Here is a 27,752-nt window from a genome sequence, read left to right on the forward strand (position 1 = left end):
GCCTTTGAAAAAGGCATAAATGTCAAGGGCTGTAAGTCAGCCTTTGTGGCATGAGCAAGTCCTGCTTCATTAAAGGGAAAAAGCATAGTTTCTTGGTTGGACTCTAGGTTCAGTTGTTGACTTCATTATTACTTGCCTTATCTAGGTTAAGTCATCCCTCTGGATGAAATCCTTACTCCACTTGAGTCAATGATACAGTTTCTGCCACTGGCTTTAGAAGGGTCCTCTTCTGTGCAGTGGCGATAATCAAGGATCCTATTTTTTCCTGATAAAAGCCTGAAATTCTCCAATAACCCCCCCCCCCCCAACATAAAAATGTGTGCTTTTTTGCAGTGATCCTCCCCCCCTAACAATGCTGATTGGCCAAGGGAACCCAGTGGCATCCCTACCCCTCACATCTGATTGTCCGCGGGGGCTGCCATTCATGTGTCCCCACTTCTCATCACTGTTTGGAAGAGAGAGGTGAGTCCGCATGATGGGCAGCCCTCTCAGCTTGTCAACAGCGGTGGGAGAAGGGGGCGGCTGTCATCTTGGCTGCTTCCCTGTGCATTGGCAGCTTCTCCCCACAGCGATCTGCTGCACCAGCCATGAGAACTACTGGCTCCTACAGGGGAGCCAGCATTTTATTTTCATTGAGGTATTTTTTTTTCCCCCTGGCAATTGTAATGATTCTCTGTAAAAATGCAAATTCTACATTTTTCCATGTTTTCCACAGCAAACAGATTTTTAAGATCCCTGGGGATAATTATATTGCTTTCCTCCCCCTATTTTTCCCACTTTCTTATGTGTAAGTTTACTAGGGCAGCAGCTCTTTCTTTTCCATACCCCTAATTCAATGGGCCTTTGATTGTGGCTAGGGCCACTAGAGACTATTGTAGCATAAAATAATAGTTTTAAAATTCTATGCTTTGGTAAAAGTATGGGTAGTTTTGTATCATCACAAAATTTAGGGAGCCATTTAGGACTGAAATACAAGTGCTGAAGTTCTTTCCCCCCCCCCCCCCCTCATTTTTTCAGTCCATGACACAGTTGGGTTAATAAAAGGAAACTAGTATCCAGCGGTTCCTTATTTTCAGCTCTATTCAGCACTGGTGAGGCCTCACTCGGATTATTGTGTCCAGTCTTGAGCCCCACAATTCAAGAAAGATGTGGACAGATTGGAAAGTGTCCAGCAGAGAGTGACAAAAATGACTAGAGGCCTGGGAAACATGACTTATGAGGAAAGACTGAAAAAAATAGGATTATTTAGTTTGGAGAAGAGAAGACCGATTTGATAACAGTCATCAAATGCCTGGAGTGCTGATGAAGAGGATGGAGATGGGACAATTGTTCCCAGTCCTGTCCCATACAGACACAAAGAAATGTCTAAGGTGCAAAAAAGAAAATGTAGGTTGGAGATTAGGAAGAACTTTCTTAGTATAAGGGTGGTGGGGAATTGGAACGGGCTGGGATTCCTCCCCCTTTCCTTTCTCCACTCGCTTCTCTGCTTTCAGGACAAGATGCTTTACTTCAAAACAGGCTGCTGCTTGGTTAACGTTGAAGCACCCTTGGGGCTGTTTGGCAGCCAGCTCTTTCCAACTCTTGATGTCGGCATCTGTTCTCTTGAGGTATGCCTTCATTGGGCGCATCCACACAAGAAAGCATGTGCATCTTGCAGCGTCTCAAAGGGAAAGAAAAAACGTTCCCCACGCTGCAAATTTGCGCCGTGGGGGCAAAATTAGACCCCTGAATGTCCAGGGGTCAAAAAATACCATGGGGAGGAAAAGCGGGGCAGGGCACAGTCCCTGAGGCAACCAGAGGCTTGGTCCTTCACAGAGATGGTCTGGTAGCCAGCCAGAGTGTCTCTATGGCTGGCCCTTGCCCCAGTGCTAGAGCATGCTGCCTACCCATACAGGGCAGGCAGCATGCCAGCCACAGGGAGCAGGACCTGGGCTTTTGCCAGTAAGTAGAGGGGGTGGGGGAGGCTGCAGGGGGACCCCCACCAGCCCTGCCCGCTCCCCCATGCCCCACAATCGCTGCCCCGCCTGGCTCATCCACTGCCTGTTATATCAATAGAACATTGCCCAGCTGATTGCTGTGTCTCTGCCTCTCCCTCCCTCTCTCTATATAGTGGTCTTTTGTTTTAATTGTAGAGAAACATGGATTTGGGGGTATTTTACAGAGTGACTTCAGGATTCTTTTATCAGGGATTTTTCAGTTCTCAAATAGGGAACACCAGAATTCCTGCTAGGGAGGCCAGCAGCAGGACCCAGACAGAGGAGCCTGCTCAGAGCTGGCACCTGGGACCCAGCTGGCGGTGTCTGACCTCCTGGCCAATTGGGGCCAGGAGGACATGCTTTGGCAGTTCAGAGCAGGCCACCACACTGGGAACATCTTCCGGGTGATAGTTGCCCAGATGGCCAGGCAGGGGGCACATATGGCAGTAGTGCCACACAGAAGCCAACTCTGCAGCCACAGCCCACTGGCAGCTGGCCCAGAGGGGCAGATGCCTCTACTGGCTGTGCAGTTCCCATCTGGATCTGGTGGGTGTGCAGCAGGTCACAGCCAGGCAGCAGCCCTCACTGCCAGACTGCTGCAGTGGGCAAAGGGTGCAGGGGACTCTCAGGGATGCTGCAGCAGTCCAGCTGGCACAAGGGGTAGTGTCCCCAGGTACCAAGTGGCTGGGCCTCAGAAGCTCTGGAGAGCAAGTAGCCCTGAGCTACTTGCCAGGGCAGCTTTTTATATTGCTGGGGACAGCACAGGTGCTGGCCCCGGGCTCTAGCTCCCCCGGCTGCAGATCTGGGAGGAGCCAGGCAGGGTTATTTTGCCCCAAGTGGCACAGTTTGCTCCACAACAAAGTGCGCAGCCAAGCACGTGCGCCGAGGCAAAAAGCCCCGGCTCAAATTTGCAATGCTTCTATTTGAGCCACTGCAAGTGCACGTGCTTACATGTGTGGACGTGCCCATTGTGTCTTTAGAGTGTTTCTTCTGCCACCACAAGGTCTCAGGCTGTTACCGAGCTGGGAAGAAAACACTTTTTTGTGAGTCAAGAGTCTGGCATCTGCACACAATGTCAGTCCAGTGAAGTTGTTGCTCGAGAATCATTGGCTCAATGTTGTTAACATTGGCTTGAGCAAGGATCCTAGCATCCTGGAAGAGTATTGGTATTTAGAAGTGAAAAAAATTTAAATTCTGGCTGGCATATATGCATGAAAAAGAATTGTCATATAGGTTTCTAGGTGTGCTCAGCTGAAAGTACAAATGCTGGAATTTTCAAACTCAGGTCCCTCATCTTAGCCATTTAAGGCAGCATGGTCAAAAGTGGCCTCTTATTTTGGCGTACCACAATTTTTGGATGCTTAGATCAAGGCCTGTTACAGGGACCTCAGTTCCAGAAAGTATGGACTCCTCCAAACCTCTGCTAGACTCTGAAAATCAGTCCCATGTTTTCATTCCAGCAGCTATACATGAAAACACCCGACATTTGAAACTGTTGTCCCATCTGTCTTCCCGCGACCTGACCTCTTTTCCCACTAGTAGTCCAAGCTCATACTTACTTTTGTTTAAGAAGAAGTGTTGGAAGTTAAGAAATACCAAATGTGGATGTTTTCTGTACCTTATTGATTATTTTTCTTTGTAGGGCTGAGTGAGCTGACTCACTCAACCTTCATTGGTCCCCAGCCCCATACTTGTGGGCAAAAAATACACTAAGTAAAACACCCTGGATAGTCTGGTATTTATTGGATTTCTCAGGCACCAAAAGTTGACACACAAAAGGAGGCTTTTTTTTTCTTTAGAAATGTGACAATCAGAGTAGAGGAGGAGGTCAAACAGTGACTGCAGAAGCACACAAGCACACCTTTGTTCGATGCCTAGTACCATCCTCCTCTATTTTCTGCTGTCTCTCTGTGACAGGGATGTTCTGGAGTATTTTCCTCTACTCTGCTTCTCCCACATCCTAGGTAGTTTGCAGTCAAATCAACGACCTTGGTGGGCCTGCACATTTCATAATGTAAGCATTTTCTGTAAAGGTGGCAGGGAACATTGGAGTGGGTCCCACTGGCACTCCCACTTCTCCAGGTTTTCTGAATAGTTTGTACTTATTTTTCTTCTTTTGGGAGGTTTTTACATTCAGACAACGACACCAGAAAGAACGAAGGGGGGTGTGTGTGTGTGTGTGCATAGAAACAAATATCTATCTATCTATCTATCTATCTATCTATCTATCTATCTATCTATCTATCTATCTATCTATCTATAAGTCTTTGGAAAAAAAATGAAAGTCATACCATTCCAAAGCTGCTTTGAGCCTGTCTCTAGGAGAATGGAGTCCAAGGGAATCTTGCTCGTATTTTCAAAGAGTTGAATAGGGTGTATAATTAAATGAATAAATGGCCATTGGCAGGTTTACTTCTATCATCTAGACCTTAAGACAAAGGAACAATGGAGGTATCAGACCTCCATTGTAAGAAATGAAGTAAGAGTTGAGGTGCAGGATAGTGATGCCAGTAACAGCTGCATGCATTTGTGGATAAGCATATTATCAAAGACAAATAGGGCTGGAAGAGACAAAATGGCTAACAAGATATTGTTGTCTGTTCTCCACAAAGGGTACTTAATCTGATGCAGTACAACCAGAGCAAGCTATTCACCTCTCTTAACCTTTGTCCTGCATTGAAGAAAGGTTGCATGTCCATCCTTCTAAGAAAACACAGACCACTTAAACTTCACCAAAGATGAGGCTGGGGAAAATCCATGATTAGGTGTGAATACATGTGCATTTATGCTGGTTTAAATTTACTGCTCAGTAAGTGGGAATAGGCTGACATCTACACATGCAGGCATTAAAGCACATTAACACCGTGTGGGGACTTAGTTGCAACTAAAGTTAGTCCCGAGTCAGTCCAGACACACAGTGTGACTGCACAGTAAGGCATCTACATGTGCATTACCGTGCAGCAACTAATCAGACGTAAATTTGATACCTGCAGGTATCAGGTGCAAGTATTAAATTTACACTCACAAATTATACACTATCAAATTTGATGCAGGTATCCAATTTACACACATATCACTGCAGCGTGCCGTATCTGTTGTGCAGTACAGGTGTGGACTTGTAGACGTGAGCCCGTACTGCACAGTATTTCCATTACTGCACAGTAAATGTGCATGTGTAGATGCGTCCATTGTGCATTATCATACCATATACAGCCACAGAAAATTTCCATTTCTATCTTACCTAAAATCCACCCATCCATAAATCAGCACTAAATTGGATTTCTTAATCGAAAATAACAAACATGTTCTGTTTTGCTGTGGTTTTTATCCTTTCAGTGAATCCTGACTTATTTGTATTGGGATTAAGTAATTTTACAGCATCTGTTAAGTAATATCATCCTCTCTCATGGGGTGGGAGAAGGTGGCAAGAGAGAGAAAAACCAGCCACATTTCTGAACTCTTGGATATAAATAACTCTACACTGGCTAGATTTGGTCTGTTTATTTCTAAACTTAAACTGTAGAAAGCAACTATTGAATAGAGCATATTTTGTCTATCAACTTGCCTGTCTTTTAGCACTGAAAGCAAAATTTTACAGCCAGGCATAACAAGAAATAATAAATGCCAAATCTGACATGTTGTGTCTCAGAGCTAACATAATTATGAGTTGAGAGAGGAAGAATGATCCAGTGGAAAGAACACCAGTCTCTAGCAGCTTGGAATGAAGTCTGAGTTCAACAGCCAACTTCCTGCTTCCTCTGGAGCAACTCATTGCGTTTCTCTGTGCCTCATCTGCCTAGCCATAAAATGCGGGTAACAGCACCTTCCTGCCTGAGAGGGCTATGTGAGGATAATACAGTAATGCTCATAAGGTGTCCAGATCAGATTGGTTAAAGGTTCACAATAAGCTTTATTGTGGGTATCTTTGCTCTCTCCATCACTGGGAGAGTGGGTCAAGTCCTGCTTCAAGTTGCACCCATTGCAGTCTCATAGACACTAGCGTGACTCTAACCAGGGTCAGGTTAAACAGTGCCGAAGTTTTCAGAAAAGTTGGCTTGCTAAATGTAGGGATTTGATGCAACAGAACATTTGGAGCAGGCTGAGAGTACCACTAGCTCTGAAAGAACAGCCATGATTTGAGTCCCTCCAGAAGTACTTCAGTGTCCAACAAAGAAAAAACTTCTTGAGTAAAAGAATTTGCAACAGGATTCATCATGCATAACTCAGTATTAATCAGAACAAACAGTCTTGTTGCTGTTAACATTTCTATAAAGGTTATTAGGTAAAACTGCTGATGATTGAGGGCTGGAGCTGACTCTGATTGCAGCCAGCGGGAGTTGAATTAGGCCCTTCATTGCTTTCCAAACCTCAATTTTGATTTCTTTAGAAATTATGAGGGATTGGATGGGGCAGCATCAGGGTTGTCGATCACTGGAAATGAATGTTCTTCTCCTTTCAATCTCACATTAATACATAACTCAGTCTACTATCAAGAAAATGGTCCATGCACTCTGAAAGGCTAAATCTTAACCTAGCGATATGAGGATGGCCAAAGTTGTCTTTGTCTCATTTCTGCATCAAAGATCATGGGTTCAAAACTCACAGCAGGTCTGTGCCCGCAGACCTAATGCAGACTCCCACACACTAAGCAGTGCTATAATCCAGGCATGAATCTAGTGGTCCACTGGTCCAGGGATTTGTCTGAACCAGTGCTAAAAATCCAGTGGAACTTTTTCACTAATGAATTACTTTATCCCGTACATCCGTTATGTACAGCGTTGAATACTGTATGCTGCTATTTCTACTTGAGTGAGCAAACAATCATCTTCCCAGCCAGACTGACATCTCTTTTATTAACTCAACACCATTTTTATTAGATTAGAGGCAATAAAACATCTGAAAAGGGAGGGGGGATTTTCTTTTTATATTTTTTTAATTAATGACAGAGTATCGATCATGAAGGATGTCAATTAAATTAATGGACATAAAAGGTCTGAGATGGAGGAATGACTGCAATTTTATAGCCAGTCATAGGGAAATGTGATTGAGCACTAAATCACCAGAGCACATCCAGCCAATCAAAGGAAAGTGTGCAAGAACGCATCGTGTAATGAATCGTACCCTATCAACCCAAGGGTGCCTCAGCATGTCCTACACTGAAATATCACCTTCCAAACAGAACAGAGGACATGCCAACATGCTATGGACTGAAATATTCCCCACCAATCAAAATCCAGAATGCATTAATAGGCTATGTACTGAAATACTACCACCTACCCCCTTAAAATAAAGGGCACAGGCACATTTTCCATAAAGGGGTAGCATTGATGCAATAAGGGCAGAGCTAAGGGTGTTGGAAGTAGAATCATAGGGCATATCTACATGTCACCCTATGGTGACATTGTTACTGCGCTGTGCTTTGTGCTTTAGTACTTCTTGTTGGAAGTACTAGAGCATGAGACAGCAACTGCCCGTACTGTGCCGTATGTGCGGTGCATGGTTATTTTTAGCCATTACTTTGCTGTAAAGGCACGCTAAAGTGTGGGAGCACACTGCTATGGCAAAGTAGCTGCCAATAATGTGTAGATACAAGTAGTCACTATGTCACTGTAGTGCATCACTTCGGCAAAGTAGCACAATGTATAGATGTGCTCGTAGAAGCATAGAAAATGAAGGTTGGAAGGGACCTCAGGAGGTCACATGTAGTCCAACCTCCTGCTCCAAGCAGGACCAGCCCCAACTACATCATCCCAGCCAAGACTTTGTCTAACTGGGTCTTAAAAACCTCCAAGGATGGAGACTCCATCACCTCTCTGGGTAACCCATTCCAGTGCTTTACTACCCTCCGCGTGAAAAAATTCTTTCGAATATCCAATGTAAACGTCCCTTGCTGCAACTTGAGACTTTTGCTCCTTGTCCTGTCATCTTCCAGCACTAAGAACAGTCCAGCTCCATCCTCTTTTGAGCCCTGCTTCAGGTAGTTGAAGACTGCTATTCAGTCCCTTCAATAGGAGTCTTCAACTATCTGAAGTACATCAGCCCTCCTTAAAAAGCCAGTTTTGTTCCTTGGGAATGCTAGGAGAATCAACGCTCGGTGCCTTTAGCTTTTAGTTGTCACTATGGATGCAGGTCTACCTCAGCAAGTTCTTCTACTCTGGAATAAATGTTTAGGGCAGCAGAATCCGAGAGTTCATTCATTTAAACACTTTCACTTCAAACTTTTCTTTGCAGGTCCATGATGGGTTCCAGTAAAGAGCCAGACCTCGTACACCTAGAAGCCAAGACACCAGATGGCCGTAAGTACATTCGCTTCCAAAGAGCACTGGCATTTCTTGTATTTTGCTGTGGACTGGCTTGACATTTTGACTGCCACATGCTACCATGGAGCTACTTTTCACTGTTTCTAGCTCCACTTGCTGGACATAAGATCTCCCAGGTCCCCTGTTCCATCTGTTGATCCTGTACTCCCAGGATTGTCCCTGTTTATTCTTTCCCAGACACTGCACAACTTTCCTGTGGCTTCTTTCCTGCAGTTTTGGATTGCCTCAGGCCTTTGATTGCTCTGAGTGTGCTCATTTCAATTCCATGATGCTTTCCCCAGAAATAACTACTTTACTGCAGTGTAACAAACAGATTTGCAACATTTAAGAGTTTTTCTTTTAAATGGCATATTAAATGGACATAAAAAAATTCAAACAAACAGAGAAAAGACAGCAAACAAACCCCAGCGGGTCAAATTATGCCATCAGTTACACTGACAAATTCAGTCGTGTTATTCCACATTTATGTTGTGTCCTTGAAAGCAGAATTTAGCCCAGAAAACATTAGGAAAGGGACATTTCAAGACAACAAATTTATTTAATTTGCTTTGAATTAAAAGCGAGAGATTTTTTTTTTGGAAATGAATTTTAAAAGGGCACTGCTGAAATGAATAATATATATATGTGTGTGTATCTATAGCTATATATCTAGATCTACATATATCTATATAGATAGATATAGATAGATCTATCTATATCTATCTATCTATCAGGGCTGTGAGAAACAGCACTGTTTTGTTTCAACTTCTATTTTGGCATTTCAAAGGGACAGTGTTTCATTTCGCCATTTCACTTCATTTTGAAGCACTGTTCCATTTAATTTTGTCGAAACGGTTTCACTGTTTCGATGCGTTTCAATGTTTTGCCCATAGGCTATAATGGGGAATTATGAAAATGCCTATAACTGTCATTTATTGCCTGATTCAGAAAAAACACTGTAGGGCTGGTAGCCCCTTCTGAGGGTATGAAGCCTGCCAAGTTTCAAGGAGATAGGTGCTGGAGGTTCAGGGAAGCTCCACCTTGAACTGTTAAAAGCAAAACTCATATCACTTGCCAGCAGCTTCCTGTTATCCTGCACGCAGATCTGGGGGCCCGCACCCCTGGGAAGGCTGTGGGGTTGTGCTGGACTCCTCCCAGGTTTGCAGTCCAAGTGGTTCCACCAGCCCCATAGAGCTCAGCCTGGTGGTCGGAGGCAGCGGGAGCACAGCCCTGGCTCTCCCCTGCCTCCCACCACCGGGCTGCTTTGAAACTCGAAACATTTCGAAACTTTCAAAATGTTTTGCGTGCCCTCATTTCATTTTGAAGCTGTTTCAAAGCCTTTTCTTTCATTTTGATGTTGCCGTTTTGAGCTCGAAAAGCGTCGAAACAGCTTTGAAACAAAACACTAATTGAAATTTCACACAGACCTACTGTGCCTGTCTGTCTCTCTCTCTGTAAAATGTTCATTCCATTTAATAGCATTTTACATTATTAAAATGAGAGATTTTTCAATTTTTCAATGCCTTTACTTCTCCCTCCTCTGGCCCTCCCCCCCCCTTTTTTTTTTTTGCCCTTCTAACTCTTACTAATTCTGGATCTAGAAAATCCTGGAGGCTCTCTGGCAAATGTCAAAACATGTCAAAACTGTATTATTATCTAGTAATTTCACAGAAAGAGTTTTGAATGGAGTGGCATCATCAGCGTTGCTGGAAGCTGCAGTGAATTTGGTTCATTACTATATAATGCTATAGGGGGTTTCTACAAGGAGCTAATTTCTTGTCATGACACTTTTGAGGGTGTATTCAGTCCATGATATATCAAGAGTGTTCCTTGCTCAAAACCAGGTACCATGTTGCATTTTCTTCCAATTCATTGTTTTGGTGTAATAATAAGAATTGTCTCAGTGCAAGTAGAGCACCTGGAAACATGGGCAGTTGGAAACATGAGGAACATTTGGTAGGTAATACGAGTTCTCCATAGGAACATGGTAAGCCATCATCATCAAGCTGGAGAATATATCCCAAGCTGCTTGAATCCTCTTGCTCTAACCACTAGCTCGTCCATTCCCAAACTAAGAATCATGCCCCCAAGTGGGGCCCCATACTTACAAGTTTAATCATAAGCCCACAGAAATTCAATTCAAAATGTCTTGCATCAAAAGTGGGTTCATGAACCAGTCAGAAGTAGTATTGGGATCTACCGCACTAGACCAACCTGCCAGCCCAGCTATGATAATTATACCTCTCTGAGTAGCAAGCAAACCTTTCTACCCTGGAGGAGGTCAGTGTGCAACTGCAGTGCCTAGGGGATGGGGTTTTAATAAGCTGCATTTTTGGGCTTAGCCTAAAAGTTGCAATCTATAAATCATTTCTCTATTTTTTTTGCAAGGGTCAGATCTTTGGGAGCTAACCAAGGGTGAAAAATTCAATAAAGGGATTTAATTGGAAAAGGTATCCCTGCCAAAACAAAGGAGGGGGGAAATACCAAGCAGAAAACAGGATCTAAGCAAAAAACGGCTGACCTGTGTGCGACTAACAAGATAGTTTCATTCTTGTCCCTGTATCTTTTCCAGCAGAAACTCAGCAATACAGTAGCTGCAGCTTCGGGTGATACAGAGTAGAGATGTCACTATAGAAAGGTGTTAGCCAATCTGCTTGGCAGGGTTGTGAGAGCATTTATCATCAGCAGCCTTCACCTTGACTATCCACTGCTGGAATACCAATAGCTCTGTGTCTCTGCTTTCTGATTATGGTCTGTCTTAGTGTTTTTATTTATTGCATTTATGTACATAATGGAAAAGGTTTACAAGGGGAAAAAATAAAAGTCTCTCAGCTCATGTAAATCTGTATCATGTCACTGATGTCAGTAGACCAATGTTGATTTACATCAGCTGAGGATCTGGCCTTCAGTTTCATACTGTGCATAATCCGGTCCAATGCATGAAGTGAGGACCCCTCAAAATGGAAGGAGACAGATCATTGGGTCCTTTGACTCTGGGAAGTGCTTTTGTCTGTGATCTTTGTTATTTAACGTTATGGACTCTGTGCTGTCCAGTGCTTGTCATGGAGACAAGGAAAGAGGGTGAGCAAATTAATGAATAATCTAAATATGGGGAATTTTGTGAGTTGGTTGGGGGGCATGATTTATATAGAGGCTTAACTGATCTAATTTACATTTTAAATATGGTTGATTAAATTACATAGAGCACCAATGAGTACAACATTTTGGAGCTACTGTCTAAAATCCAAGTAAATACAAAGTGATGTGTGTATTTAATTAGTTCTCCTCAAGGGTTGAAGTCCACTCTAGACCAAACTGTGCCTAAGAGCACAGAAGCAATTGCTGTGTTTCCAGTTGGAAGAAATTCATATAGACCTTATCTTATATTTCCATTTGCTTGCTTTGTCTCCCGTGTTCCACCGAGTTTGGCATGAAATCAGAATCTCACCAACAGAATAAGCTAGCAGAAACCACACGTTTTTGCCTGTTTGCAGGTCAAAGCCAACAGTTAATTTTTCTCAGTCTTGAACATCATCATAAGTCATTTTCTGTAACTGCAGGGCAAGGCACAAATGTGTTGATATATTGTTTGAAGCTCAATCCACATTTGCTCAAAATTCAACTACTGTTCCCTTGAAGGGTCCACAAGCTTTGCAGTCCAGACACAAGATATTGGTGTAGCTTGCATTGGCTTTATATACCAGTTAACTTACACTGGTTAATTCAAGTGAGCAGATAACCAACTCTCCTGGGGTAGCTGGGGTTGTAGGCTCAATTACAGAGATTTGCCACAAGAAGATGCAGAAGCCAGGAGTACCCTGTTCCCATTGGGAGCATCCCAATGAGCTACTCCAAGATGAACAAGGTTATTTGGGTAGAGGTGCTATCTTTTATTAGACCAACTAAATAGTTGGAAAAATTGTTCTTTGCAAGCTTTTGGACACAAACATCCTTCTTCAGCATAGGGAAAGTCTGTTGGTGTTTTGTGCTCTCTCCTGGGTAGAATAGAAGCCAAAATTCAGGTCTATGAAAATGCAAATCTGTGGCAGTGAGGATGAAAGGGATGGGAGACAATAGGATTGAGACAGGTCAGGTGGGGAAGGGAAATGTTGAACTGATGATACAATGCAGCTGGTAAAATGCAGACAGGTTACCTGGGGTTATCATGTGTCAGGCAGGTTGTGCACCATAAATCCAATGTCTGTATTTAGTCCATGATTTTTTGTATTCAGTAAATTTATGAAGTTCATAGGGTCGTCTACGATAGGTGTTTTGTAAATTCCCTTTGAGGATTAGAACTGAGAGATTGGAGGGAAAGTGGTCTTCTGAGAAGTGCGTGCCCACAGGTAATTGGGTATTTTTGTCTTTGATAGATTGCCTGAAAGCTTGCAAAGACCATTTTTTTCCAACTATATAATTGGTCTAATAAAAGATATCACACATCTGCCCAAAGAACCGTGTCTGCCTATGTCCTTAGACCAACACGGCTACAACCAACAACTCCAAGATAAAAGCAGACGTATGAAACCTACACTGATGTCAGCTTACACTGGTGTAGCTTTACCCCTGGTTTTGCATATGTGCACTCACACTGCTGTAGCTTATTACAACCCAGTGCAAAGACCATACAATACTCTAAGCAAGGAATGAACATACAGTGTAAGGGCAGGTTACACCAGTGTGTCGTGTGTCGTGTGTCCAGTCATTAGGGGATCTTGGCTGGACTTTAAGTTCGTAAAGAGCAGAGAAACCAGCTAGAACAGACAAACCAGCTAAGATTTTTAACTAACGGCTCATGGAGTTCTAGTTAGGGAGAGTCAGGTGATAGGGCAGTTGTCCAGGCACCTGGAATAGGCACCTATGCTTTCTATACAGATACTCCAAAATGGGACTGGAGCAAGGAAATGCACCACATGGAAGGGAATCCTTCAGTCCCTCCTCTTTGGGGTTTAGACATCTCTGTTCATTTAGGATCCAGAGCCCAGAACCCCTCTTTGGCAAATACAGCCCTCTCCTGAAAGCAAACCTTTGTCTTTTAAGACGATGGCAGTGGCCTGGTAGTAGCATGTATCTCTGTACCAGTGGTTCTCAGCCTCTGCAGAGTCATAGATTCATAGATTCATAGATGTTAGGGTCGGAAGGGACCTCAATAGATCATCGAGTCCGACCCCCTGCATAAGCAGGAAAGAGTGCTGGGTCTAGATGACCCCAGCTAGATACTCGTCTAACCTCCTCTTGAAGACCCCCGTGGCAGGGGAGAGCACCACCTCGCTTGGGAGCCCGTTCCAGACCTTGGCCACTCGAACTGTGAAGAAGTTCTTCCTAATGTCCATTCTAAATCTGCTCTCTGCTAGCTTGTGGCCATTATTTCTTGTAACCCCCGGGGGCGCCTTGGTGAATAAATACTCACCAATTCCCTTCTGTGCCCCCGTGATGAACTTAAAGGCAGCCACAAGGTCGCCTCTCAACCTTCTCTTGCGGAGGCTGAAAAGGTCCAGTTTCTCTAGTCTCTCCTCGTAGGGCTTGGTCTGCAGGCCCTTGACCATATGAGTTGCCCTTCTCTGGACCCTCTCCAGGTTATCCGCATCCTTCTTGAAGTGTGGCGCCCAGAATTGCACGCAGTACTCCAACTGCGGTCTGACCAGCGCCCTATAGAGGGGAAGTATCACCTCCCTGGACCTATTCGTCATGCATCTGCTGATGCACGATAAAGTGCCATTGGCTTTTCTGATGGCTTCGTCACACTGCCGGCTCATGTTCATCTTGGAGTCCACTAGGACTCCAAGATCCCTTTCCACCTCCGTGCCACCCAGCAGGTCATTCCCTAGGCTGTAGGTGTGCTGGACATTTTTCCTCCCTAGGTGCAGCACTTTGCATTTCTCCTTGTTGAACTGCATCCTGTTGTTTTCTGCCCACTTGTCCAACCTGTCCAGGTCTGCCTGCAGCTGTTCCCTGCCCTCCGGCGTGTCCACTTCTCCCCATAGCTTTGTGTCATCTGCAAACTTGGACAGAGTACATTTGACTCCCTCGTCCAAGTCGCTGATGAAGACGTTAAAGAGTATCGGTCCAAGGACCGAGCCCTGCGGGACCCCACTGCCCACACCCTTCCAGGTCGAGACCGACCCATCTACCACGACTCTTTGGGTGCGACCCTCTAGCCAATTCGCCACCCACCGGACTGTGCAGTCATCCACATCACAGCCTCTTAGTTTGTTCACCAGTATGGGGTGGGATACCGTATCGAAGGCCTTCCTGAAGTCTAAGTATACGACATCCACCCCTAAAGTCAGAGTCAGAGCACCCACCGTAACTGTTATGCTGCCTCACCTTACCTCAGTGGGTCTCAACCAGGGTGCTGCTGCCACGGCCAGGTAAAAGTGCCCCATTCACCTTGTGCACATCCAGACCGTGTGTGCATGTTTCTGCCTGCATTAGAGTTACTGGATAAACCTAAAGCAGAGAGGAGCACTCGCTCTTGCTGCAGCCTTTCCCCATCCAACCCCTCCATTCTCCTCCTGCAAACAGAGGCACACGGGACAGCTTCATCCGCCTCCATTTCCAGGAGACACGTGCCCGGTCAGGCCAGGAAGGGCTGCAGCAAAAGCGGCCGTGCTGCTTGTCTGCTCTAGGATGATCAGCTAACCCTCATGGAGGCAGGAGCATGCAATCAATGCTGCAGCCTTTCCTGGGCTGGCTGCGTACCGGGTACCTGGGGCACTTTTACAGGGCGGTGGGGTGCCCACACCTCAGCACCCCTGAAAGGGTCTCACAGTATCCCTGTTGAGAATCACTGCTCAGTCTAACAGCCCAGAGCACAAGGGAGAGTATGACTCTAAGCCTGTGGACTGAGCATTTGCCTGGGTGCAGGGAGTCTTCCTCCTAAACAACAAGAGGTGCTGGCAGCATTGCCTTTCTCCCCTTCAAGCCCCTGTCATTGCCCCCAGTACTTAGCCACTGAGCTATATGAGCACCGTGCCCCCAAGCACTGACTCGCTAGTGCCTGAGCCAGCGTACTCCGATTTCTGTCAGCATCCTTTACCCAGTGTTGGAGCAGGCTCCAAGTGAACAGTCAGCTTCCCATTGTCTGGAGCGATTGTCGAAAGGGTTATGCTTCATGAGCAGAGCAGGCTTACACCTTGTTCTACAAGAGCAAGGATTAAACAGGCATTTCCCCATTGTGCTCTACGAATCTCACTCTGCCTGCCTTCAAATAAACACAGGCAGGATTTGCAAGGGCTTAATCCTGCCATCCTGACACCCCGGCAGCAGGAGGAGCTGGGAGATTTGGGGCAGAGAAATAGCTGGAAGGCAAGCAAAGAGAAAGTCTCCAGAGACACGAGGATGGGAGAACTACTAGGTGAACTTGCCAGGCCTTTTTTTTTTTTTTTTTTCCGCAGATTCCTTCTTGCAATGCATTATCCAGTTCAGTTTTAAAAGTCAGGAATCTCATGCTCTAAACTAAATGCAAAATGGTCCATTTTCCATGGTGACCCTCCCCAAGAATAGTGTGTTAACCCCTTTATGACTTCTCAGTGGAAGCACCAGCAGGGATGCTGCTTTTCTGTCACTCCTCCCCTCTTACTCCCATGTGCAATTTTATTTAGGTGATCAACTTAGTTACAAAATCCGTTTTGGGAAGCTTGATGTGCACTTTTTAAGGAAAGTGACCCCGATTTCGGTCCCTGTAACAGGAATCCTTTATTTCTGCTCTTCTTCATCACAAAGTCATTTTGGTATGTCCAATGCCAAACTCCTCTCCCCCCTCCACGTTGAGATTGGCTTTAAAAAAATCATGCAATGTGTTAAAAAAACTATTTGAATATTATAAACAATATTGTTATTTCTTTAGGAATACTGCACTCTGCATTAGTGGATGGGCTTGGACTCTGAAGTCCCTTCCCACCCTGTAAGTTTATGAAAATACCATCTTGCCATCTTCTCTTTGGTGTCATAGCCTTTAGGGTTTAGTTTTTCATGTTGTTCTTTGCAAGAGCAAGGGTCAGACATGTGCCTCTCTTTAAATTGAAGCTTTACTTTCACCTGATTATATGAATAGACGAATTGGCACTGTAAGAAAAGCTCCAAATAATATACTGAGAAATGAAGTGCCCCGGGGTTAATCTTCTTGCTCTGCCCCTGACTTTCTCTGTGACCTTGGGCAATTTCCTTTGCCTGTCTTTGTCCTAGTCCCTGTGCAGCGAGGATGCTGCCACCGCCCTATCTCTGAGGGTGTTGTGAGAAGGACTGGATTGCAGGTTGTGAGAGGCTGTAGCGCTCGGACCCATAAAAAGACCAAAAATAGATAAAAATCTAAAGTTTGGGGTTTTTTTGGTGCTACAGGTTCAGGGTATGTTTAAATCGGGGGTATTTTAGTTGGCTGGTTTGGAATGAACCCCCCGCACAACGTTGCATCCCAAATGCGCAGCATTAACTCCTCTGGCCTTTATAATACATATGGTTTGTACTTCTGCTTTGAATGACAGCCCAGGAGCTATAGGATCAGGCAAGCCACATTCTGCTCCCTGTTTTCCCACCTGGTCATTGCGTGGCCTTGAGTAAGTCTGTCTGGGCAATGTGATTTATCTGATCAAGCACCCCAGTGCATCCTGGGACACCCAAGTGGATGTGAATGAGAGTGTGGGAGCTTCCCCCTCACCCTCAGATGCAAAGTTAATGCCGTTAGGGTAAACTCTCGTCTCAAAACCTCATCACTTGGTTGCAGAGAAGAGAGAGATGAATGCCTGCAGTTCATTTGAATACTAATACAGTCCCTGCAGGCAAAGCAGTAAATTGGCCTACTAGAATAAAACACTTCCACTGGAAGTTCACTCCTAAGTAGCTCAGCGATCATTTACATAGCTAAAGTTTGGAAGACCAGCCCTTGATATGGGTGGGTGTGTGACAGAGACATTTATTTGGCTGGATATCAATTGATCATCTACCGGAGCAAGAAAGGGAAGGGGGAGAAAAAGCAAAACAGCAGTGATGCGGTGGCAGAAAATTCTGGCCTGTCGGTATTTAACGAGCATTTCTGTCTATTTTGCTTTTTCCTCTGGTGCATTGATTTGCATATTGATTTTTTAAAAAAAATTAAATGTAATTTTGCTGCTCTCTCATCACACGGAGGGCTAGGTCGTTAGTGGGTGTTGATCGTTATGTTATGCTGCTTTGCAGCAGCTAGAAATCTGGCCTGGAGTTTTTAATGACCGGGTTTCGCTCCTCTGTTCTTCCATGCGGTGCATTGATAGGAAGTGCAGAAGAGTCGATGCTCTGGAAGAGACCGGTATATGGCAAAAGAAGTCCGGTCTCACGGAGGACAAGACTGAGGTTGCCCCATCTACTCGAGTCTGCCGATGTGATATAGAGTCAGATGTTGACCCATCAGGCTGCTGTGGAGTCAGCCCTGGCACCTGCCCTTGGACCCTTTAAAAGCCAAAAGCTCAAAAGTAACAGCTGGGGATGAACCTGGAGCGGCCTCAATGATGAACTCCCTGCTTTGGGGTGCATCAGCACTCAAGTGGGCAAGACATGGGTGGGACGTGCTCCATCCCATCCTCCCTGAGACCTGCTGCTGTCACAATAGAGACAAGCCCAAATAACCCCATGTGCATGGCTGCTGACGGTTGCCAGTGCTTCCAAAGACCCCCTTAGTGCCCTACATAGGTTGCCATGGAGAAGACAAGAGGAAATTTCTTTCTGACCGTCAGCTTTTGCCCTGCACAATGCCTATTGTTAGTGTTTCTAATGGTATCCTGCCTGTTGAAACTGCAAGTAGCAGTCTCATTTGTTGAATGAAGAAATGCTAGCGTCGATATACAATACAACAGTGGAGCCATGGGGATAAAATCAGGTTAGTGAGATGTCATGGCAGAGGCAACTGGATTCTAGCTTGCAATTCCCTCGAAGAGTGCTCTACGGGGCTCAGCGTGGGCAGGCTTTACTGTAATGCATTCTTGTAAATACTTCCCTATAGTAGGATATCTTGTATGCCCTTTTCTCCTTCAAGGCAATGAGGCAGGGGGATAGCAGGAGAGGGAGAAGGTCCCAGGGTAGATGAGGAGAAAAGAAATGGTTGCAAGGAGGAGAAAGTAAAGTCCAAATGAGGACAGGGGATTGGAAAGACACAATAAGGACTGTTGTGCCGTTGGAGAGAGCCGGCACTCGGATACCCCTCTGCTTTCAAAGATGAAAATGCTCCCTCCTTCCCCAGACTGGAAAGAAGGAGTTCCCAGAGGTGAGGATGCTACGGATCACGTGGGAAGCCAGGGACGGAGAAGAGCCGGGGTCTCCAAGCAAGCGCCCCTCGTGAAGCCATGCGAGGTCTCAGGAGAGGGAGATTGAATGAGGTTGCTTCTTGGGGAGTCCTGGGGAAGCCTCCCCTCTCCAACAGGGTGCTTGATCCTTGTGTGAAATGAATATACCTCCCCTGCCCACCCCAAAGGGACTGGCTGCCTACTCCGCTGCATCACGAGTCTACGTTCACATGTTGCGGACTGCCGAGTGCTTTCCTGCTATCCAGCCACCGGATCCAACCTCCGATGAAATCCATGGATGCTGATCTACTAATTTCCATGGGCATTGGAGGTATAGATAAGTAGGGCTGGAAGGGCCCTCGGGAAGCTGTCTAGTTCAGCTGCCTGCTCAAGGCAGAAGCATTCCTGTCTAAACCATCCCAGACAAGTGTCTGTCTAGACAGCTCGTAGACAACCTTTCCTGGCACTCTGTTCCAGCCCTTAGCTGCCTTCATGGTTGGAAAAAATGTCAAAAAGGTCAGGAAAAAAGACCGTTTTAGACTGGACATAAGGAAAAGATTTCTTTACCGTCCAAGATAGACTCCCCCCCACCCAGAAGTGGTGCAAGCACCTACTCTCAATACCTTTAAGAAACGCTAGGATGCTGATCTTGCTGGGGTGATCTGACCCCAGCTGACTTCCTGCCCCTTGGGCAGGGGTCTGGGCCCGATGATCTCACGAGGTCCCTTCCAGCCCTAATGTCTATGACATCTATGAAAATCCTTCCTAATTAGGAATCAGGTATCCAGAACTGAAGTATAAACCCAAGGAATACCCTACAGCAGGGTGTCCCACTGACTTTTGGGGGCCATTTTCTGAATGGGGTTTAACTCTCTCTCTGCATTGGTAGGCTGGAGCTCCGATAACATCCCTCCAGGAACGTCCCCCTTCCCCGTTCTTGAACCACCAGCACACCACTGAGAATAAATGCACCTCCCATCCATACAGCCCTTGAGCCGGCCAGAAAGAATTGATCCAGCTCAGCAAACTTCTTCCTTGGCTCTTGAATGCAGATTCTGCGCAACAGCAATAGTTCACGCGTCCCCTTGACCTCAACGGCTTATCTTCTTGGGTTTCTCTCATGGGACATCTCTTCTGTCCTGACCTTTCACAAGGTTTCTTGCACCTTCTTTAGTACTGGGCCGCTCTAAGGAGAGGATCCTTAACTAGATAGAGTCTTTCACACTCTTCTGGGCACTGGCCTGATGAAAGATGGCAACTGCTATGTTCTTCTCTCTAGGCACAACCTGGCCTTGTTGTTATTGTATATTAAAAGCAGCAGCTGTTGTTGGAGGTAAGGATGCTAGAAATGAGAAGCATAATGTCCTAATTACCTATGGCAGGGAAAACATCTGTGTGGGAAAAGTAATGAAATTAATTCCAGAGCTTAGCAACTGAATACATTAATTGACATTAATTAATGCTAAATTGCAAGGCACTTCCTATGGAATCATATAAAAGTCCCCAGGAATTGAATGCCAAAAGAAATCAGCGTGTTAATGTTCACACAGTGAAGCCCCAGGAAAGAGAAGAGATTGGCCTTTTGCATGAAGCTCAGTGTTTCCTTTATTTTCAGTTTCCAAAGCAGAAAAGAGTTTTGCTGCAGTAAAAAAACCCGAGACTGCATCTCAGGATTTAGCCTGACGATCACGGGCATTTAGCGTAAGTAATGACTCTGAGGTTTGGCCCGTTATGGACCTCTAGGAGCATTTGGCAGTGGGAAGCATTTAGTTTTCCCCTGTCAAATCTGACAGCTGCACCTACAGCCAAGCCAGCCCGGGGTGTGCATTGTTTGGAACCAGAGAGCATGCACGATCGCTGCTGTGCCGCACCGCACGGTCATGGCAAGGCAGAGGGATTGCAACCGATCACCGAGGCCACCCTCCTGCACTGAGGCAGGTTGAATACCCATAGATCAGGGGTGCTCAACACCTAGCCTGTGAGTCAGATCTGGCTCCTGGCACCATGTCATCTGGCCCCGCGTGCATGACCTGACCCTAGTGCACAGGGCAAGGCAGAAGCAGCACGAGGCCCTTGGAGCCCAGTCCCCACGTGGGGAGAGGCAATGCGGGACCCCTGGAGCCCCATCCTCACATGTGGGACTGGTGGGCACTGCTGATGTAGACCATCCCAGGTGGATATTTGTCTACCCCATTCTCTCTCTCTCTCTAGTATAATTTCTCCATGCAACTTCTTCAAGATTTACACTGCCCAGGTAGTGTCTGTATACCAGGGGTGTCAAATATACAGCTCACAGGCTAGATGCAGCCCCTGAAGCCATAGGATCCAGCCCCTGGGATGCTGGACTGACTCCATGTGCCACCTACCAACCCAGTGCTGCATATGACGTGCGGGCTGCATGCCATCTGCAGACAGAGCCATCTGCAGTGCTGGGTCCAGCTCACACTTGTGCCAGCCCTGCACAGAAAGCTCTGTGACCAGTATGTGATGCACACAGCATGCTGGGCTGGACTGGCTGTACATGCTACAGAGCCAGCACAGGGTGCACAGGCTGGACCTGATGCTGTAGGTAGCACAGGGGGTTGGTCCAGTTTGCATCCTGGCCCCACTGCACCATGTGTAGCACCAGGTCCAGCTCATGCACCACTGGCAGCATGTACTCCATGCCAGCCTCGAGGTCCAGTGCACGCTTGACCTGTCCATGTGGGTGGCTGCACAGGGGATGGGGTCCAGTCAGACTCACAGACTGGCCCAGTGATGCTCTGAGCCAGAAGAGTTTCACACTTCTGCTCTATGCCCTTGGATAGGGAGAACAAGTTCACTCAAGGGGCAGAAGGACTCCTGAGTCTTGTAACCCATTACCTCCAAGAGAGTTTGTGAGCAAAGCTGAGGAGTAAAGAATGGGTGGCCTGGAAATTGAGGTTCTGTTCCCAAAAACGCTCTTGTCATGGGCATTGTTCTTGTTCCTGAAAGGAAGCACAGTCTTTGGCAGCATGGGTATATCGATGCTAATGGCTCAGTTTGGGCTTGGGGAGGAATGTTCCCCCACCTGCAGTATATATTGCCTTTTTTCTCTCTCTTCTTTCTCTGTGACTTTCAGGGTAGCCCTCAGATTTATGTCACACGATCAGTGACTGTAAGGGAGGAAGGCCCCAACCTCGGTGCAGATTCTCTTCCATCTTCCCTTTTAATTTTTTTCACTTTACCCGGACTATGCAGAAATGACCCTGAGGTTTCTCAACTTCATTAGGATGAGACTGTTAATGTGTATGCATGTCTCCGATTGCCCCCTGGTGGCTGACTGAAAGAAAATCATCTTACCGAGAGCGAAACCGTTCTCCGATCAAGATGAATGGATTATTTTAATTAACGGTCTGTAATAAGGTTCAGAACCACAAAGCATTCTACACTTTACTGATGATACTACTTGCATTTTACACGTTCAAAGTGCCTTGCAAAGGCAGGGCCAAATTCATTCCTCCTTTAACTTCACCCGGGCACACAGATTTGCTATTCTGCGTGTCTGCCTTTTAAGCAGAAGTCAACCTCCTTTGGGGGGAAAAAAGGGAAAAGACATTTTAAATGATGGATTTAATTAGATAAAGATTAAATGGGCACCGATGAAATCCCAGCTATTTCAATTTCAATGAAAAATGTTCTGTTTCTCTGATCAGAGGGATGTAATTATACCAGGCAAGGGGCCGTGCTACTCCAAAGAGGAAGACTATTAGATGTAGCACCAAGATGAAATACCATTTAGAGGTTCTGTCATGCCAATGTTGATGCTAAAATGCTAAAATTTTCCTTGCTGGAAATGAGCTTTGCCCTCAAACGAGCCACAGCTGCTTAACTGAGCTAAATATGAAACAGAGAGCCTGATTCTCCATTCTGGTTAAAGTACCCTCCTACAGTGCCATAATTTGTGGGGGTGGTAGGCAGGGCAGGGCATGTGATAATCACTCCAAACCAAGAGTTACTGGGCCCTGTGTTTTGCCATTCAATAGCAAGGCAGTTATAGTCACTTCAGGAGCTGCAAAGTCCAAAAGAATTTAGGGTCTTTCAGGACCGCCTTTTACTCCCTCCGTTACTGCGACAGGTCCTGCTTCTGCATGGGCTCAAGGACAGATTTAAGTTCAAGCCAATGAATAGATTCGTTGAACCCAGAGATTATAGTCGTGTGTGTAAGGTTAAGAGTGAGGCTAAGTATTTACAGGTGCAGAGGCAGAGGTATTACACACTGCTGAGCAGAAACACTACCTCCAGGGCCATCGTAAAGCAGAGTATCGTCTCATGCGATTGAACCACTTCTGCCGGCTGGACATAGAGCAGAATGGCCATGATACTTTGGCTCTTATCTTAAGGTGCCTGCAAAAGCTGAGCAGTCCTGCCATTGCTGGGGATGTGGAAGCCAAAGGGCAAAGAACTGGGCATTGGTTTGGGGGCCTTCCAGCCTTTCCATCTCTATTGTCTGCACAGGCTAAAATGGCCAAGGCTGCCTGGGATAGACCTGGGGTCTACACTCCCCTAGCAGTCCTGGAGTGCTAGAATGGCACTTTGAGGCCTGAAATGCAAGAAAGTATATGAGAGACTTTAGGTCTGTCCTCCTCACTCTGGGGACCTGATTGGCCTACTGCTGGTCCCAAGAGGGACAGAGTAAAGGGTATGATAGGGCTAGCGTTGCATACAAACACAGCCATGCTGTGTGCTTCTCACCCATGGCTGAAAATATGGCTCCATCTTCCCCTAAACCACATATTTCATTCTTTAATTTAGATTCATTTCCATTATTAATTGTAAGTTCATTGCGGGGCAAGGGCTGTGCTGTGGTTTGTACAGAGCCTAGTGCACTGGGGTCTCATTTTGGGATCTGGGCTTTTGGGCATGTTTGCAATACTAAAGGACAATCGCTGGCCTCCAGCGCTCTGGTTGGGCATGTTTTAATATCATTTGAAACAAAAATCAAACAAAACGTCAGATCAGGTTGGGGAGAAGGAAGGTGGGAATATGGCATCGGATGCAGTGGGGTAAAGAGAGTCTGCTGATCACCTTCCTTGTACTGACTTTTATCCTTGTGCTTGCAGATGCTCAATACATCACCTGCCGGGTGCAGAATTGCACGGAAGCCACCCGGAGCAAGCCGTTCCCAGGCTACATTGACCCCAACTCCCTGATTGTCCAGGATGATTATGTGTTTGTTCAGGTGCGCATCATCCACTTCTCTTATTGAGCCAAAACGATTCTCTCTCACTCCCCTTTTATGAGTATAGAAGTTACAACACACATGCAGTCAGCCTGACAACCCTGAGTCCCTGTAAGTAGTGCTGGGAAGAGCATCAGCCCATCTGAATGCTAATTGGTTCCTTCTAACTCTGCCTCAAGTATCCTATCAACATGGGGTCATGGAGGTCCTGCCTGAAGCATCTAGGATATACACTGGAGTCATCCGCATTGGCAATCAGGCAGCCTCATCACGCGTTCCAGGAGGTGCTCCTATGACATCAGGCTGCAAGCTGGCGTGTCCTTCGCTCACTCTCAGAAGTGCAGGAGACCAATCAAGGCTTTTATTGAGAGAGGAGGAGAGGGAGAGGGAGATGGAAGGAAGGGCTGGGGGATTAATCAGCCATTATTGTCATGCCTCCACCACGGAGATTGTGAGAAAGATGGAGATGAGCTGTATTTGCCCAAGCTCTGTTCCAGGTGAGAGCCTGAGAATGCATCCAAACTGCTGCGGTTTGCTTTACCCTGTTGCTGCTGTCCGTTCAGTAACAGAGCTAGGGAAAACAGTGCAGAGGAGCTAGGAACAATCTGCATGTCCAAGATTTAATATTTCTGGCTTGCTTAAGTGGAGGCGTTGTCTTTTTCAGGGTCTGCCTGTGTACTACTCAGATTAACTGTGATAATTAGCTCAGGCTGACTAATGCAATCAGATGCCACGTCCAGGCAAGAGTGGATGTTTGGTTCCCCGGGGACAACTAGTGGCAATGCACCTTGTGCCGCCGCTCGTTGTCCCTGGGGAACACCTGTGCCACACGCCCTCTGGCATGTGGCAGGTTACCCCGAGTGGGGTAGGGCAGGCTGAGGCCAAAAAAAACCCCTATGCTGCTCCTTGCATCACAGCTGAATGCGTGATATGTGGCATCACAGACATGTCTGGACATGGCCATAAATACATTCTGGCCATGCCATAAATGTTTGGCCATGCTCACTTGGACATGACCATAAATACTATTTAATTGCATACACTGACTTTTGTTGCAGGATGTAAGCATGTGTGATTTGGCCCAAGTATAAATGCACATTGGTGTGGTGTCTAGACTACCATTTACAATTGTGTTAGCTTTCATGAAAGCAGAGCCAGAAACAATAGCCTAAACCAGGGTGCCACAGCGCCCTAGGGCACTGTGAGATCCTATAAGGATGCTGTGGGATGCCATGTAATATTAACACTGTTAGGTGTGCAAATTCCTGTTCTTGGCCTCCAGCACTCTATTTTAAAATCATCTGGAATAAAATAAAACAAATGGACAAGAGACTTCAAGTACAAATCCAAAGTGTCAAAAACCTTCCGACTTGTTTTGGTCTTTCTGAGTCCTTTGCAACAGGAATTGCTCCATTTTTTGTTTCAGTAGTCAAGAAACAAGTGAAAGCTAAGAACTGGCATTTTCCAACGGTTGCCTTAAGGTTCAGAACCACGGGTCTAGAGTTCCACTAATTTCAAATTGGATAGTGGTAGTAGCAATATGGCTGACTCAATACTTAAAGATCTTCTATTAATGCGGTAGCTTCAGTATCGTTGTATAAGCACCGAGATGCTGGAGGTGACTTCTCTTTGATGTTCTGTGATATATATGGTAACAAAAATCGTGTTAATCCTACTGCTTTTTTCAAGATTTCATTCTGAGTAATTACTTTTTAACTTCTTAGCTAAGTCTTCTGTTTCACTATGTTTCATTTCCGTTCTTAGGCCATTGTGCTTGTTTTATAGGCAGTTAAATATAGGCTTCATTCCATCCCAGAGGTAGCTGCATTTCAATTAAGAAGGGAAATATTCCCTCTAAGTTTGCCCTTAGCCTCCAGGAGCATTGCGAGGCTTAATTTGTTAATGACTGTGATGTGCTTTGAGATCGGAACGGCAAAATAGAAAGGGCTTAGATGTAGCGTGTCTTACTTAGCCATTGAAATGGTATCCTCTAAAATCTAAGTGGTTGAACTCTCCGGATGCCTGAAAGACGAACAGAATTAATTGCCCATTAGAAGTAATCTTCATTTACAGAAATGAAGAATTTCAAATATATTTGCTTGTAGGGTTTTTTTTTTTTGTCTTCAGTTTGAGCTGGCAATCAGTTAATTATGGATGGAAGTTATATGAGATGATTTCTTTTTTCTTAATCTATTACGCATTTAACCTCTGTGTACAATTCATTTTGAATAACTAACGATAGAGCATTTTAAAACACCCACGATGGCAAAACAACTTGGTTGAAACTGTACTTAAAGCAATTAAGGCAAACTTCTGCATAAGGGATCTCTTAAAATTGCCATTCTTTACATTGACATTAACACCTTTCATCGAAGGATTTCAAAGTACTTCACAAACATCGATTAAACTTCACAACATTACGGCGAGCCAGATAATGTTATCAGACCCTTTTTACAGGTGAGAAAAAAAAAAAGAAACATGCCACATTCAATTCCAGGTTTTTCGAGGCAATTCCATGTATATTTAGGCATCTAAATAAAAGGCTAGGTTTTCAGTTCCCGTTGGCTCGGATCGTCTGAAAATCCTTAAGGATAACGGCTTATGCAATGCCACATAGCAAATCTGCAACAGGGCTGGAGATGGAATCCAGGAATCCCAACCCACTAATCTGCAAAAAATGAGGACCCCAATGTACCGTGGTAGTCAGCAATATGTCTGTAAGATTGGGGGAGGAAATTTTGGCCTTCTGGAAATCAGTAGTTTTGCCTTCCTCTGGCCATCACCAGAATGTTGCCCTTTTTCTTTACTTACAAACATTAGGCCCAACACTTACTCTGACAATCTCAGCCGCTGACAGCTTGATGGATGGGTGTTTTTTTTCCCCACCTATTACTGTGCTGCAGTTTTAAACTACCACCAACATGGTTGCATTTGCCTTTCCATCTTGCCTGACACTTTCTCTCTGCTTTAAAGGAAAACAATCCTGATTATAAAATTCTCTTTTCTATTGCAGTTAACATCAGGAGGACGGCCACATTATTATGTGTCCTATAGGCGAAACGCGTTTGCACAGATGAAGCTGCCAAAATATTCTTTGCCCAAGGTATATCATTATTGCTGATTTATTCACATACACACGCACACGCATATCACAATCCATTCAGAGGGTACCGCTGCCTAGCAGTAACGACAGAATGAGCTTTAATTACCGAAAACATGGCTTTTTTTTAAAGAACATTGCAAGAAGAAAAGAACCTACGGTGATGTCAGCTTTTCAGCTCGTCAAGGACATCAGCATGAAATGTAAATTGATGCTCAGGTCCATGTAAATTACCATTTCATTTTAATCAGTTAACAGCATTTGGGGTGCTTTTTGTCTTAAAACTGTACCCCCCTCCCCTTTGCGTGGGTCACTTTTTGTGTTTTGCCTCATTAGTGGATTTTAATGGGAGCCAAGCAAAGCAATGCTGTGTGTGTCTGCTCCATATCTTCCCTAATTAAGAACAATGGAGAATTAGCATTGGAGCTTGAAAGAATATCATTGCCTCATGGAGCTCAGCTTATAAGAGGCCTATCTAAAATGTGTCAGTCAGGGGGAAAAAATGAAGAAATGAATGTTTTGCCGCCAGGCTTCAAGCAGCTCCTTAAACAAAAGAGAAAATCGCCCTTTAGGGCTGTTTTCTTTCTTGGTGGAATGTCCTCCTTCTGATTAGGATTCAAGACCACTAGGTAGACCTCCTTTTTAACTTTTGAGGTCATGTTATGGATGTCTGGTGCTTAGGGGACTATCAGGCCCAGTATTGTGGTAAAGATGCAAAGGGGCAGTGAAAATCTGGGTGCAGCTCTTTCATTGTGACCGAGTGCGTGTGGCTTTTTTCCATGCAGCCCTACTCAGGCATACCATTTCCTTGATCTCTGAGATGTGGGGGGAAGGTTTTCAAAAGGAATTATGTCACTTCAGGAAGACAGAAGTGCAGCTTCCGGGTCTAACTCATGGCGCTTTACATAAAGCGGCATGAGTTAG

General features: G+C 45.4%; 1 protein-coding gene across 3 annotated transcripts in view; it reads left to right on the top strand.

The window, feature by feature from the left end:
- SORCS1 (sortilin related VPS10 domain containing receptor 1) overlaps positions 1-27,752 on the top strand; it is a 425,694-nt gene that overhangs the window by 293,437 nt on the left and 104,505 nt on the right. For all 3 annotated transcript variants that reach the window (XM_059730193.1, XM_059730192.1, XM_059730191.1), the window contains exons 6-8: positions 8,208-8,272; positions 23,610-23,728; positions 26,742-26,831. In XM_059730193.1, coding sequence (XP_059586176.1) covers positions 8,208-8,272; positions 23,610-23,728; positions 26,742-26,831 — 274 coding nt within the window. The remainder of the gene's footprint in view (positions 1-8,207; positions 8,273-23,609; positions 23,729-26,741; positions 26,832-27,752) is intronic.

The sequence above is a fragment of the Alligator mississippiensis genome, chromosome 6, assembly GCF_030867095.1.
Source record: "Alligator mississippiensis isolate rAllMis1 chromosome 6, rAllMis1, whole genome shotgun sequence".
NCBI lineage: Eukaryota > Metazoa > Chordata > Crocodylia > Alligatoridae > Alligator > Alligator mississippiensis.